Source organism: Desmodus rotundus, chromosome 2 (assembly GCF_022682495.2).
Source record: "Desmodus rotundus isolate HL8 chromosome 2, HLdesRot8A.1, whole genome shotgun sequence".
In the NCBI taxonomy this organism is placed as follows: Eukaryota; Metazoa; Chordata; class Mammalia; order Chiroptera; family Phyllostomidae; genus Desmodus; species Desmodus rotundus.
The window spans coordinates 58,935,535-58,951,129 of NC_071388.1; the positions used below are offsets into that span (position 1 = coordinate 58,935,535).

General features: G+C 41.2%; 1 protein-coding gene across 1 annotated transcript in view; it reads right to left on the bottom strand.

The window, feature by feature from the left end:
* The window catches only part of ERICH6 (glutamate rich 6), a 35,457-nt gene extending 22,654 nt beyond the window's left edge, over positions 1–12,803 (bottom strand). Inside the window, exons 1-5 of the mRNA XM_071220770.1 lie at positions 12,221–12,803; positions 11,599–11,707; positions 7,261–7,352; positions 3,754–3,935; positions 3,537–3,653 (exon numbers count right to left, since the gene is read on the bottom strand). Of these exons, the coding sequence (XP_071076871.1) occupies positions 3,537–3,653; positions 3,754–3,935; positions 7,261–7,352; positions 11,599–11,707; positions 12,221–12,743 (1,023 nt within the window). The 5' untranslated portion in view covers positions 12,744–12,803. The remainder of the gene's footprint in view (positions 1–3,536; positions 3,654–3,753; positions 3,936–7,260; positions 7,353–11,598; positions 11,708–12,220) is intronic.
* Between the last annotated feature and the right edge of the window lie 2,792 nt (positions 12,804–15,595).

Genomic DNA, 15,595 nt, shown 5'->3' on the forward strand with positions numbered 1-15,595 from the left:
GAGGACACTGGGGTGGTGTTTTGAGGGCCTCTGTCTGGTGCAGCTCACCAGAGCACAGCTGAGCCCATCAGGAGCTGTGTGGGTCCTTCAGATGCCTCCTTAGTGTGAGAAGAAACGACTGCAGGAATGATTGTTGACATCAGAGTTCCTTGTTGGGGAGGGGGATATACAGTGTGTAACTAGATGCAAGAAACAGAAGATAACACATACCAGATTTTAGGAAAATGGTCCAAGGAGTTTGAATACCAGACTTTCAAGAAGTGTCAGGGTAGCCAGCCTATCAGGTGCACAGTTGAAAACACTGGTAATCAGGAAGCTCACAGAATTGGTTGAATTTGGTCACAAATTAGATGAAAAAATGAAGGCTATGCTAAGTGAAATAAAGGAAAATGTACAGGGAACCAATAGTGATGGGAAGGAAACGGACTCAAATCAATGGTGTGGACCAGAAGGAAGAAAGAAACATTTAACTAGAATAGAATGAAGAAACAAGAATTCAAAAAAAATGAGGAGAGGCTTAGGAACCTCCAGGACATCTTGAAATGTTCCAACATCCGAATCATAGGGGTGCCAGAAGGAGAAGAGGAAGACCAAGAAATTGAAAAGTTATTTGAACAAATAATGAAGGAGAACTTCCTCAACTTGGCAAAGGAAATAGACTTCCAGGAAGTCCAGGAAGCTCAGAGAGTCCCAAAGAAGTTGGACCCAAGGAGGAACACACCAAGGCACATCATAATTACATTATCCAAGATTAAAGATAAGGAGAGAATCTTAGAAGCAGCAAGAGAAAAGGATACAGTTACCTACAAAGGGGTTCCCATAAGACTGTCAGCTGACTTCTCAAAAGAGACCTTGCAGGCAAGAAGGGGCTGGAAAGAAGTATTCAAAATCATGAAAGGCAAGGACCTACATCCAAGATTACTGTATCCAGCAAAGCTATCATTTAGAATGGAAGGTCAGATAAAATGCTTCCCAGATAAGGTCAAGTTAAAGGAGTTCATCATCACCAAGCCCTTATTATATGAAATGTTAAAGGGATTTATCTGAGAAAAAGAAGATAAAAAATATAAACAGTAAAAATGACAGCAAACTCACAGTTATTAACAACCACACCTAAAACAAAAACAAAAGCAAACTAAGCAAACAACTCGAACAGAACCAGAACCACAGAAATGGAGATCACATGGAGGGTTATCAGCAGGGAGTGGGAGGGAGAGAGAGGGGGAAAGGTACAGAGAATAAGTAGCATAAATGGTAGGTAGAAAATAGACAGGGGGAGGTAAGAATAGTATAGGAAATGTAGAAGCGAAAGAACTTATATGTACGACCCATGGACACGAACTAAAGGGGGAGAATGCAGGTGGGAGGCGGTGTGCAGGGCAGAGAAGAATAAAGGGGGGGAAATGGGACAACTGTAATAGCATAATCAATAAAATACATTTTTTAAAAAAAAGTGTCAAGTTAAAAAAAAGTCTTCACATTATTATGTAGGCTACTATTTATAATTATCAACTTTCTAAAGTAGAGTTCTTTCTCAAGAGGAAGCCCAGGTTGAGGCTCTAAATTCTCCTGCCTGGCTATGAAGGTAATTCAGGAGGAGGACAGGAGGATGACAGGAGGACCAGGGGAAGCAAAAGGAAGACCTGGAGTTAGAAGTTCGGGTGACTCGGGTTGAGGCGCCGTGGCCATGTTGGCAAACTGAGGGCATGCTGGCGAGGAGGCAAGCCTCAGCACAGGCCTGCAGGAAAAGACTGAGATTCTGACTTACAGGTCTCGGACACCACCAGGGTATCTGCAGTTGCCATAGAAACCATTCTCTGAGACTGGCCATGTGGCCATCGTGGATCCAAAGTGCAACTGAGGTACCGGTGCCATTAGGGATTTACTACCTGAGGGTTCTGTCCAATCCCTTTAGCCCACTGAAACTACAAAGTAATATAGCCGAAAGCAGAAGACTTGGTGGGTGACAAGGTGAAGCCTTGTAATAGAAAGATGGTCATGTAAAACCTAGGACAGCCACCAGACGACGGAGCAAGGCAAAGGACAGCTGACAAAGCCAGGCCATCTACAACCTGTTCCTTACAATGGTCTGGGTAGTGGGCTCCTCAGCTCAAGGTCCCTTTACCCCCTTACCTGGGGCCAAGCAAGGTAGAGACGCTTTAAAAGACCATGAGTGGGGTTGTAATCTGCACTTGAAGTGGGTATGGCTGCAGAGAAAGGCAGGCAAGCCAGCTGTTGCTGCCCCTCAACTAACTAGTGTTAAAGCCCCATCACAGAGGACCTGGAAGGTCTGTCCAAAGAGCAGGAGGAGCCAGCTTGCTCAGGTGCTAGTGCAGGGACAGGTTCCTGGAAGAAAGGGCACACGGCCTTCCTCATGTTCAGGCCTATCTCTGGGTGTCAGGGAAGAAACTTCCCTGGATACAAGTCTTTGTGGTTCAGAAGAAGGAAGGTGCTCTGTCTGAATAAAGAATTTGAACTCGAAGAGTCAGTAGGGTAACTGAAACACTGAGAGACCTGGGCTAACGAAACACAGCCCGTGTGGACTGATACGAAATGACATGATATGGTTAATGGGTTGCCCCTCACTAGCATTGCACAGCTCGATGTGCTGCACAAAACGGCAACGAGCACCACACCAGGGCGTCTGCACAGCATTGCCCTGAACCCCTGCACATGCCTCCGCAATGTGCGTCTCCCACGATTGTCTCTTGTTTTCAGTGAAAAAGCCTGCACCTTTAATGCACGTGGGAGAAGTAATCAAAGGGGTCCGATCTGGGGCCTGCGCAGCTCTCTCCACATGGCCATAATACCCAAGTTTGGAAACAATCATTCCACCAGTCAGTACCTCACCACCCTGGTGAAGCCGTCCTGTTGGAATTACTAAGGTGACCTTTTCCTTGCCCATCAAGCACAGGCATTAACTGGCCACTCAACATGATCGAATATGGCAAACCTACATTTTACTTGTGTTTCCAGGCTTTATGGCCACTGTTATAGGTTGAATTGTGTCCTACCAAAAGACATATTGAAGTCCTAACTGCTGGTACCTGTGAACGTGGCCGTATTTAGAAATGGGATCTTTGCGGATGCAGTCAAGTTTTGATGAAGTCATTAGGGTGAGCTCTAATCCAATACCGGTGTCCTTGGGGAAGAGAGACATTTGGACACAGACACGCACAGAACGCCAGGACAACTTTTTCGGAGGCAGAGTGATGCAGCTACGAGCCAAGGAATAAGGACTGATGACCACAACCAGAAGCTAGGAGGAGGCAAGAAAGGATTCTTTCCTGCAGGCTGGACTTGCTGACTCCTTGATTTTGACCTTCAGAACTGTGAGACAATACGTTTTTGTCATTTTAAGCCACCTAGTTTGTGGTACTTTGTGACAGCAACCCTAGAAAACTAACACAGCCATCCTAAGTTCTGTTTCAAGGAAATGGGTCCTTTGCCTACTTTTTATGTATGTTCACTGTCTTTTGTGCAAATCATCATGTGACTTTTCACATCATTTATTACAGTAAAGAAAAAAAAATCACCTTGAAGTCAACGCCTAAGTTGAAACTCTCTCGTTTGAATGCCAGAAAGGGTGGTGGCCCGATGCTGGGTAATGTTCTTAGAGAAGGCTCAAACAGTGTTATGAAGTCTTCCTTAAACTAAATTTTAGATAGGGAGACAGAAAGAGAAGATTGAAGATTTACTACGTGATCTTTACCACAAGCACAGTTACTAGTTGGACTGATAAACATTTCTTACCTCCAGTTCACATAAAATATTTAGTTTTGGCTCTTCTGGATTAATTACCCATTTTTCTGAAGAGAAAAGGATAGATTTAGAAGGAAAGTTTAAGGCCTTTGTGCAGTGTATCCCATTTTCTGTAGTTTGGAGATCCCAGTGCATCACACACACACAGACACACACTTGCACCTGCACCCACACTGCTTACATGCCCTGAACCCCCAGCTTTTCACCACCTTCTTGCATATGTTCTTAGGGAGGGCTTTTCTTTCTTTATTTTTTTAAAAGATTTTATTATTTACTTTTAGAGAGAGGGGAAGGGAGGGAGAAAGAGAGGGAGAGAAACACTGATAGGAGAAAGAAACATTAATTGATTGTCTCTCACATGCACCCGGACTAGGGATGGAACTTGAAACCCAGGCCTGTGCCCTGACCAGGAATCGAACAAGCAACCTTTGGCTTCTCAGGTCATGACCAACTGAGCCACACTGGTGAGGGCAAGGGAGGAATTTTCTAAAGGATGTGGGCACCATCCAAGTTCAGGCTGGTTCCCTAATAGCAGTTTGCCTTTGCCAGCAGAGGGGATAACTGCACACGTCCACTCACCTTTTATTAACTTAGCTTTCTTTTTAGGCTTAGTGTCCTTCACTGTAGAGGGTGTTTTCATTTCTGTAAAAAGAGTATACACTTATCATTAATTATGACAAAGTAGGAAAGAAGTCTAATATAAAAGAAAATATGTCTCTTAGAAAAATAAGTACCCTTATGGTGTTTATGTTCAATCTTTTTGCCTTTTTCTAAGTACAGTTTTATCAGCAATGAGAAACAAAGAGAGAAAAGCCACCAGCCCAATGTCTCACATTTTAAAATGTTCCTGTTCCTTTCTGGTACTGGAACACTACACAGATGCATCTTTTACTTGATTCTAATCATGTTTTGCAGACCCTGTTATTTTCTGCTTTTTTAAAGTACTATTCTGTCTAATTCATGCCTGCTATTCTATAAAACATTTTTCAGGTAGGCAGGTGCTAGGTGGGGAGTGGGGTTCGAGTTTAACACAGTGAACTGAAGCACCGGGATTATTTCCTCCACAGATTCCAGGGCAGTACTGGAAATGGGGAAGGCAGCTATCAACACACCAGCAACTTTGAGTGAATCTAGAAGTTTAAGCATATGGGACTGGAATGATGAAAAGCCAATCAGAACAATCTGCAGTCACTCAGAGGTGAAGGGAGGAGGCTGACCCACTTTGCAGCAGAGCCTGGGACAGCGAGGACTGCCATAGGAGAAAGAGATAGGCTTTAGAATATGACATACTTTCTATGTGGAGTATCTGTAAAAAAATTTTTTAAATATGTTTTAGGTATTTTGTCCAACAGAAATGCAAGCACTGGTACAGTAAGATCTTAAATGTAATCAACAGGTTCTGCAACTTTAAGTGAAATGACTTATAACAAAATTAATTTTGCCATTGGCTAATTGGTACATAAGAAGTAAGTGCTTATGATATTTCCTCAACATTATAATAAAATAATATTATTCAAGCACCTGCTGTATAAAAAAATTAATGCACAAAGATTTTCATTAAGGCATTATTTGCTATTGGGAAGAGCTCGAAGAACCAAACCAAAACAAAACAAACACTGAAATATCTCACAATCAGATTTATTACATAAGTCACAATAACTGTATATATGGGAATACTTATCAATTTTTCCTGGCTGCTAAGTAAAAACATTAAATAAGAAGTAAAACTGCTGTTATTCATAGGAAATACAATAATCTAATAGACTTTTAACTGACACATTGTTAGAATTAATAAGAGGGTCAGAAATGCAAGATTAATACATAGAAATCAACAGTTTTCCTATATAGTTTCCTATATATTTTCCAATTAGAAAATATAATGGAAAAAAAAGATTCCAATTGTTACATCAATAAAAAAGACTAAAAATACCTAGGAATAAATTAATAAGAGCTCCATATGAATCCTCTATGAATAAAAAACTAAAAAAAAATTCATTAAAAAAATGGACAGGCAAACTAGGTTGCTGCTGTTAAAACAAACAAACAAGGAGGTCGTTAGAGGCAGCTCCAGCGCCTTGGAGCCTCCTGCGTAAGCAAACTGAAACCTGAGCCGGAGTCAGCTCCTGTAAATGCTTCAGGGTTACAGCCAACCACAAACAGCTAACTAGGCTTCCCCAAATAATGTAACCAACCGCTGGAGCTGTAGCCAATCAAATGATTTCCTTGCTTTGCTCCCTTGTCTTCTTTATAAAACCTCTCCCAAAGCTCTTGTGGGTGGTATGCTCCTAAACACTTGTGGTCTGATGCTGCACAGTTGGAATGAATGTTTGCTCAAAGAAACTCTTAAACATTTGAAAATGCCTCAGTTTGTCTTTTAACACTGCCAAACAAGATCAGGGAATCAACTTGTCAAAATCCGATGAAAAATCCGATCAGAATTACATTGACTACAGAGATTAATTTGGTAATAATTAACATCTTTTAAATATTTGGTCTGTTTTTACAGGAGATTGTGTCACTCCTTTGTGCAACCCTCCAGCGACTTCCCACTTCATTCCCACCGGAAAGGACTAGGTCCTCATTGTCTCTTTGACCTTGTCCCCTAAGATTCTTCTCCTTAATCCACTGCTGCCACATAGGACGCTTCCTTGTTCTAGCAGGAGGCGCTTACTGTTTCCTATGCTTGCAGCGCTCTTCCCCAGAGATCGGCGCGGCTCACTCTCTCACCCGCTTGAGGTCTGCTCAGATATTTTAGCTTCTTGGGAAGATTTCCCTGAGTGCCCTGTGTAAGCCTGCATCCCTCGTACCCAACATTTGCCATCCCTTTACTTGCTTGATTTTCTTCTTTCGCACTCACATCCCCTGGTGTTGTATATATTTATTTATTTTGTGTATTGTTTATCTCACCATTACTTCCAATGTCCACACTTCGACAGAAGATCATTGAGGCAGGGGTTTTGCTTGTTTTGTTCACTGCCGTTTTGCTGGAACAGGGCTTGGCCTATGGTAGGTGTTTTGGCGTATGGTAGGTGCTCAACAAGCACCTGATTAATAAGTGATATAACACAAAGCAAATAAAAAACTTGAAAGGAAAGGCTATTCATAAAGATTATTTCTGAGGAGTATATTGGCATAAGTTAAAATTTAAATTTTTACATTATATATTTCTTAATGGTTTGACATTTAAAAAACAGCATGCATATGTTACTTCTATAATAAAAAATAGAGATATGTACCAAGATATAATGGCAGATTATTTCTTGGTGTGAACATAAATGCTAGCATTGATTAAAGACTGCGTGTCAGTCCTGGGACAGCAGTACCATTACTGCCAACACGTGAAGAAACAGACTGAGTGAGGTTAAGTGTCTCGCTCAGTCATCACAATGTTAGTGTTGGGGCTGGGATTCAAACCTGCCTCGACCAATTGCCTCCATTGTGCTCTTTCCAATGTGTCATCCCACCACCCAGCAAAAGCTAAGACATCAAACTACTCACCAGGCTTCTTTTTGTTGGACAAGTCTTGAAGCCAACTTTCTTCTGTTTGAACTGATATTGGGGTTCCTACATACGAACTGTGAGAGATTGTCCTGAAATTTAGACAAAACATTTTTGTTGCGTATACCTCTATAGTTGTTAGCAGTTCTTCTAAATATAGTACATTAACAATCAAATAACAAATGTACATAGAAGATCCTGAATTCTGTTTTCTTTGAAATATTTTCTTACACTTTTATCTCATCAGTCAAGTCAGGCAGGCTGCTTCTGCATCACATTTGTTCTTTAGAAAGTATGACTCCTTTCTAAATCCTGGGGCTGTCAATACCTTGTTATTTCCCTCAAGGACTAAATTACTCCCACCCTCTCTGTGTGTGCATTCTGCTAGTGGTGTGAGTATTTAAACATTTCCTTGAATTTACATTTAAATGAATTTAAATGAGAACATATTGTTCACTTTAAATAGCTTAAAAATAATCCAAACTCTTTTTAAAGGCTGAAGTTAAATGCATTGCAATTAAATAATCTGCTTTCTACAAGTAGTTTAATCAGCTACTTGAGTTATCGTTGACAGGATAAGTCAGCAGGAATTTATTGACTTTTACTGTTAAAATGACTGTTACTGGTAACAAGTAAACAATAATTATTGTTTTTCAAGTTCCTTTGCCTCTCTGAATTTCATTTTTTGTAATAATTTGGGGCATCTTTCAAAATTATCAAGCAAAAATTTTCCAAAAAGTTTAGTCAATGTTAGGATTGTCCCTCTTTCGTGTTTCTCTGTTCTGTTAGGTCTCCACCTTCCTTTTTTGATGGTTGTCCCTTGGCCCATTCCATCAGTGGGGGCTTTGTTTTAGTTCTGAAATGACTGTGTCCTGTGATGGGTGAAGGACTCTGCCAAAGCCGGCCGCGCAAGTATCTGCGGAAGCTCCGTTTATCAAACCTCCTGTGGAAACAGGTTATAGGGACCAACAGCACAGGCAACTGAAGAGCAAGCCCTAGACAACATTTAATATTTGGATTCTTTTCCAACGCCACAGTTAACAAAATAAATATATTCTTCATCTAGGTCTCTTTGACTGCCTTAAACCAACACCAAAGATTGTTTCTGAAATCCTGTGTCAAGATGGAAGACCACCAAAGGTAATAACAAAATTAACATTTTCTGATAACTTACGGTGACTACATACATAGTAGTTACTTTCTCACATTATTTCATCTATCTTTGCAAAAACCAATCAAAGCAGGTGTTACTATCCCTTTCTACAGGCGAGGAAACTGAGGCTCTAGGGAACCTCTCAGAAATGATGTGCAGCAGGGGCAGATGGGGGTCCAGACCTGTTTGGCTCCCAAACTTGTGGTATTCCACATTTACCTGCTCCTAAAGCTTTTCCCATGGTCCACCTGAATAGTAATAGGGCCATTAGAAATAGAAGTTGAGCCAATATTGGTGACATTTTTATGGGTTTTTTTTAGCACAGATTGCCTTAAAAATACAATCTCACCAAATTCACCAGAGAATACTTTGAAATATTTATTGAAGAAGTGTTTTCTTAGGAAGATTTATGAGAGAGAATTAAGATTTGATCTGGGAAAGAGAGCATCCCATATAGGAAGTCCAGGTCAAGATAGCACCTGCGTGCACAATTTTGCCCCTCCTTTCTGAGATGACAAATACTTAAAAGCATACAAAAAAATAGCCTTGGAAAACAAGAAAGATGTCATCAGTAGACAAGTAATATTGAAGAACTCCTTATAAGAAAGCAAATAGGTAGCCTCAGGTTGATGGAAAACCAGAGCAGAGAACACCACAGTTCAAAAGAGGTAAGTTCTTCTGAACAAATTCCCAAGAAGCTCCTAGCTCAGACTTGGCCAAATACAGAGAGAGGGAATGGGACCTGTCATTAAAGTTCAAGGAGTGACCTTGGAAGAGCTGGCCAGGCAGACTCCTTCTCTTCCCTTATACAGATCATTTGGCAGAAGTTACTTACATTTCAGATGAAGCCCAAAGAACTGCTTTCTAAAAAAATAATGAGCAGCCTGCCTGAGGGGGGTTTAGGCCTGAAAGAGAAGCAGAGCACAGTATGAGGTTACTTAGGACCTGCTCAACAGGCTTGGGTGAAGGGACAGGCACATTCTGCCCATGAAGAACTCTAACCACACGGTAAAGTGTCCTTATTATAACTCTAGTAATAGTGGGCCATCTTGCCTGCTCCCTGCCGACACTCCACAGGAAGCTGGCTCTGACAAAAAGTCACCCACCTACATAGGACTCACAGTCAAACTTCCCTCTGCATGCCCTGTTAAAACAGAACTACTCAGCTGCAGAACTCCATTTTAGCTACCTAACAGTTATTAATTGACAAATAGAAATGGATAACCAAGGATTACCAGTCACTTAAGGACAATCAGAGGCATGGAAGAGGAAGGACCAAGGTAAACAAACAGAACAACTGATCCTGACAGAAAAAAAGAATACAAAAAACCAAAGAATTTTAGTATTATAAGAGTACCCTGAAAGACATTTTTAAAAACCCACAGAACTGTTTGAACACCAACAGAGCATGAGAAGTTGTTCTTGGAAATTACAAATATGTATCCTAAAATAAATTCTGTGCAAGGGCTGCATAGTAGCAGCATGTGAACACCTAAAATCTTGAAGATATTCAAGAAGCCCAAAAGCCATTCTTTAGGAGTTATGAAAGAAAGCACAGAGGCAGTGAAGGGGAGGAAATAAACAAGTATCAGAAAGTCTGGGGATCACTGATCAGCAATACCGGATACTAGAATGCAATGAAGCAATCAATGTTTTTAGAGTGCTGAAGGAAATTGGTTTTAAACTGTTGGTTTTTGCCAGGTTATCTGATTAATAAAGTATGAGGCACAATTAAGACATTTCAAGACAGGCAAGGACTCAGAAATTTGATTTCCCATGAGATCTGCATGAAATAATTACCTGAGAATTTTCTCCAGCAAAAAGAAAAAGAATAACAAAAAGAAAGCAATATTGGAATCACGATTGTGGCCATTGAGCTCAACTAAGAAAAACTGAAGACAACTAAAAACGACATCTAAAAAAGATAAAAAGTTCATCTTTTAGGAGTCAGATTTTATGAACAGAGGATTTCATTTTCTGGTACATAAATCCAGTCACATTATTGGATCTTAGCATGAAATTATGAGTATTATTCATTGATTTTCAATTTTTAAAATCAACCTGTACCCAGGTTGAGTTAATTATAATTACAAAATATAATGCAAACCTAATAAAGGTTGGCAAAGCAATATGACTTTATATAAATATATAAGTTTTCATATAGTTTGCTATATAACTTGTTAACTGGGGGAGGAAAAGGTGAGAGAAGAGATGGAAGGAAGTAGATGTGCACTAATGTGTTAATTTGTCATAAGTTAATAGTCACTAAAATCGACAAATCAAGAAGCAGAGGTTTAAATAGTTTAAAGTCTTAAAGATTAGAAAAACTAAAAATAATATAACTACCAAAAAATAGAGAGGAGGGAAGTACTATAAGTTATGTGTCATCTTTCATGGTGGGAAGTCATTAGTTATGAGATAAATCAAGAAATAAAAATATGCTACTTACAATTATACTGGAAATAAACTGTTAACTTGTTGGTGCTGATGAGGGAGAGTGTGGGGGTTGAGAATAGGTATGAAGGTTTTATGTTTTTTACTATTTTATACTTTAATATCTTAACCATGTACATGTATTATCTTTTATTAAGATGTGGAAGTAAGATGATAAATAGAAACATTTAAGTGGAACAGAACAATTCTCCTTATGCTTAAAAATTTAAAAGTTGCTTGTAAAGTCAAAATTAGGTGAACAGTAATTCAAGATTGTAGACTCAGATTTGGTGTGAGATTTCAGGGGGAGATTTATAAAGATATTCTAAAAGATGTTTCTCCGGTTTCTTCTTATTATAAAGTCCTTGAAGGCTAACAGCAACAACAAGAAAAAGAAAAAGATCGTAATTTCCACTCCCCTCCATAGGTGTCCCTGATCACTCCCGAATTTAGCCAATAGAGACATACATATTGAATGTTCATTGTATTTACACATGGCATACACTTCTTATTTCAAGATATTTAGAAGTGCAGATGTCATCTCTATAGGCAGGTGATAAGTTGGAGATGGGCAGGGACCTTGTCTCTATCTCCTCTAAAGTGTCTAACAGTGTAGATTAAAAAAAAAACTTTTTTGAATAAATTAGTTGTAAACACCTTGGATGATTTTACTCCACTTTCTGACATGTTTACTCAAAAATTAAATATAATCAACTTCAAAAATAATATGAAAACTGAAAACATTCTCTTACCTATCTAAACTTGTTTCAGACGTGTCTCTCCTAAACGTCTGAAATATCTTAGGAAAACCTGTTGAATGAAACATTGAGAATTTTAGCTGTTCCCTCTCTATCAGTAGTTCTCAAAAAGACAATGTTGCCCTCCAGGAAGTACTTGGTGACATCCGAAGACATTTTTGGTTGTTACAAAATGGGGTAAGGGCTAGTGGCATAACCAGGGCTAGAGGCCAGGGACACTGCTAAACATCCCATAATGCAGAGGACAGCCCTGTCCCCTCATCCTGCCCCAACAAAGAATCATCCAGACCAAAATGTTTGTAAAGGAAGTGACTAGAGTGGTTTCAGTACATGAAGTTAAGCACAAAGGTAATTTGTATTTTGCAGGGCTGTTTTTAGTAATCCGGCACCCTTAAGGCACTACTCCTTCTCCAAGAGTGGCACGTGCTTGTGTTTGTGTGTGTGAGAGAGAGAGGGAGAAATCAAGAGTGAGAGATGATGCTATCACTGTGTATGTGCGCAGAAGTAGCACTACCTACGGCTCTGCCTAAATTGCCAGTTTTACGAGGCGTTCACTTATATCCCATAAGTGTAAGTTCCGCTCAGCCAAGATTTCAGTGCCTTTGACAGGAGGGACTGAGGTAGACTGCAGTGTGTGCAGTGGTGCCTGTATTTCCTAGACACCCCGGTGGAGGAAGGCCCGGGAATCTTTGGGTCTGCTGCCCCCTAGGGCCAGGGAAGCCTTCCAGGAAAGGGCGCGCAGGGGCGGTACTTTTCTGGGAGGAGATGCTGGAGGACAAGCTCGTGCTGCGTGTGCTTGACGTCCGGCTGAGCGTCGTCTCAGGCTCACTGGACGTAGGCATCGGGCTCAGGCTGGGGCTTGAGATGCTGGGGCTTGAGATGCTGGTTAAGCGGGGGCGAAAGGCCTCCAGGTCGTTGTCATTGCTGTCACCGATGTCCATAATTTTCCAGAAGTACTCATCGCTGAACGCCCCATGGTCTTCCACTCCCTTCTCCTCCTTCGTTTCCGCCTTCTCCTCCTCTACCTCTCCCTTCTCCACTTCCTTCTCCACTCCTATCTTCACCTCTTCTTCCTCCTCCTCCTGGCCCTCCTCCTTCTCTGGCTTCCTGAATTTACGACGCGAGTGCCAACTGGCCATTGCAGACGGGAAGTGGGATCGCAGCTAGCTTTGCACAGAGGCAGTGGCCGCAGCGCTGGGTCCAGGCCTGAGGTGCGCACCCTGTAGAGTGTCCGTCTCCCTGGGCAACTGCCTGCGGCGGGGCGGAACTTCGGGTATTTAAAGCCGCAGAACACCCTTAGCCAGTTGGCATAGCAGTACCTAGAGAGCGGTGGTCAGGCCGGGAGCTGCTAAGGGGAGCTGGGGCCACTGCAGAAGTCTTTTGCAACTGCTCTCCCTGGTCTCAGGGCCTCTCCGTCCCTCCCCCCCCCCCCCCCCCCCCCCCCCGCAGGCTTCTGCGAGATGATCTCCCTTCCCTTTATTAGCTCCTTCGGAGCAAGTCTTTTTATTTTTATTTTTTGAGGGGGTAGGAGTAGTGGCTACCAGCGATGGACACCCATAAGTCCACTTGTTATTGCATATGCTGGAGTGTGTGTGTGTGTGTGTGTGTGTGGACAGGTGCTTGCTGGAACTTAGACAAAACTTTATAAGAACAACCACCAGCCCTTAGATCCTACTTTGCTGATTTGAATTTTTATTTCTAAAAATATTTTATTTTTTTTAGAGAGAGGGGAAGGGAGGGAGAGAATCATCAATGTGTGGTTGCCTCTCCCGTGGCCCCCACTGGGAACCTGGCCCACAACCCAGGCATGTGCCCTGACTGGGAATCAAAATGGCACCCCTTTAGTTCGCAGCCTGCGCTCAATCCATTGAGGTATACCAGCCAGGGCTGATTGGAATTTTTAAAACATTGTGTTAAATATTATCTTGCTTAGTGAGACTGGGGTCTTCTTTATTGCAGGTTCCATCCATTCATCCAGGAGTTGGAAAAAGCTTGAGGCATTTGGCCACCTAAGTACCACCTGTGTCTTTCTGGGGCTTTGTTTTCAGCTTATAATACTTACTAAAACTTGTGTAAGATATTTGTGTACACACAAATAGATGTGCAGATATAATGTACACCTGTTTACCTACTACCCAGATCGGAGCATACACTTTCCTTGTAGAGTTCAGCTTTCTTTTAAAAGCTTCTCAAGAGACAGAAATGTCTCTGGTGGGAGGGATTTGGTTTCTGAGGTTTGATGTCATTGCGAAGATAAAGGACGCAAACAAAAGATTCTACATGGTGAAGGGCATCTGGGTGTTGTGAAAACTGCCTGACTGACCCTTACATTAAGTGACTAGCGTTAGGCCTCCATGTACCTTTGCCTGATCTCTGTTAAATCACCTGACCTCTTTCAGCCTCATTTTCCCTGGGTATTGATAATGGGAAAAAAACGGAATAAGCACTGGAATAAGTGCTTATTGGAATAAGCACTCTTAAAATAAGAGTGAAGTGGCTATTAGGGAAGTGGGGCCTCTGCACATCTTGCGCCTCAGTTCTGAGCTGCTGTTAAGTTACTAAACCTGTTGCTAAACTGGAAACTGGAAAAGCCAGTGTTCGAGCTACCTGTCACCACCAGACCCAATAAATAGAGACAGGATTGAATCTTTATTCAGACGGCCAGCGATCTGAGAAGATGGCAGGTTATGGACTCTAAAAGACCATCTTATGTTTCCTTTTAAGCCAGCCTTTTTTTATAAGGAGGAAAAAAGGTGTAGGTAAGGGATTTGGAGTGCAGGAAGAGGTTAATCAAATAAAAGCTGAAGTCCAGCAATTTCTCTAACATCCTTTCATCCATTAACCTGCAATTCTTTACCTAGATCCTGTGTCCTATGTTCTGGGTAATTTTCTTTATCCTTGTCCTCGACAGAGGGATGTCTCTCCCTGGAACACAGTAGCTCAGATACCACCTTGATTGCTTCTGGTCTCTTATAGAGCACAAAGGTCAAATTGCTTGTGGTCTCCTGGAGTCAGGACAGGCCATACTGTCAGTTCTTGAAACAATAGTTTTTCACATGTATTAACTGCTAGACTCATTAACTATTACCTAAAACTAAAAGTTTGCAACTCTTGAGTTCCCCCATCAAACTTGCTGTAAACGCCCTGAAACAACTGCTGTATGGACACCTGTGGACTTGACCTCCTCCTCGTAGTTTTCACCCCTCCTTGTCTTCGTATTGGAACTAACCAATCCCTGTTAACCTAGCCAGCAATTGTTCATTTTCATGAAAGAATTACACTTTGTGGTTTCTATTTTTATAAACTGTGCATTTCTTTGTTCTCTCCAGAGCACAGTTTGGGTTGCTACCTGAATCTGCACCTGTTGAATTGCAATTCTTTGCTCAAATAAATGCTTTTTGTTCTTTATTACAGAAGGCATCTCTTCTTTGGTTGACAGTGTAAATGGGAATAATAGTACTTATCCCTAAGCTTTTTGTGCATATCAATGAATGTTAAGTGACTGCCTACAACTGACAGTGTGAAATGCAATAAAGCAAAGCACAAAAAACAAGGTATGCCTGAATATTTATTTTATATCTTGTGTGTACAATTTTGTATCATGCTTTTAAAAATTTAGCATGACATTATAAACACTCTCATTAATTTTTGTATCACATCAAGTAGCTGTACCTCAGTTTATTCAATTATTTTTGTGTTTAATTAGAGAATTTTCAAAAGCATATTCAATATCGCTTTCAGTCAAGATGGCAGAGCAGGTAAATGCTGTACTCACCTCCTCCCATGACCACATCAGAATCACAACTAAATAGAAAAACCATCTTTGAGAACCACCTGAAGTCGAGCAGAACAGATCTCCCATAACTAAGGATATAAAGAAGAAGCCAGGTGAGACTGGTAGGAGAGGTTGGAGATGCAAGTCTCCAGAGGCGGGGTGGGTCTCAGATCCACCTGTGGCAGTTAAGAATTGGGAGGGATATCTCAGCTGCAG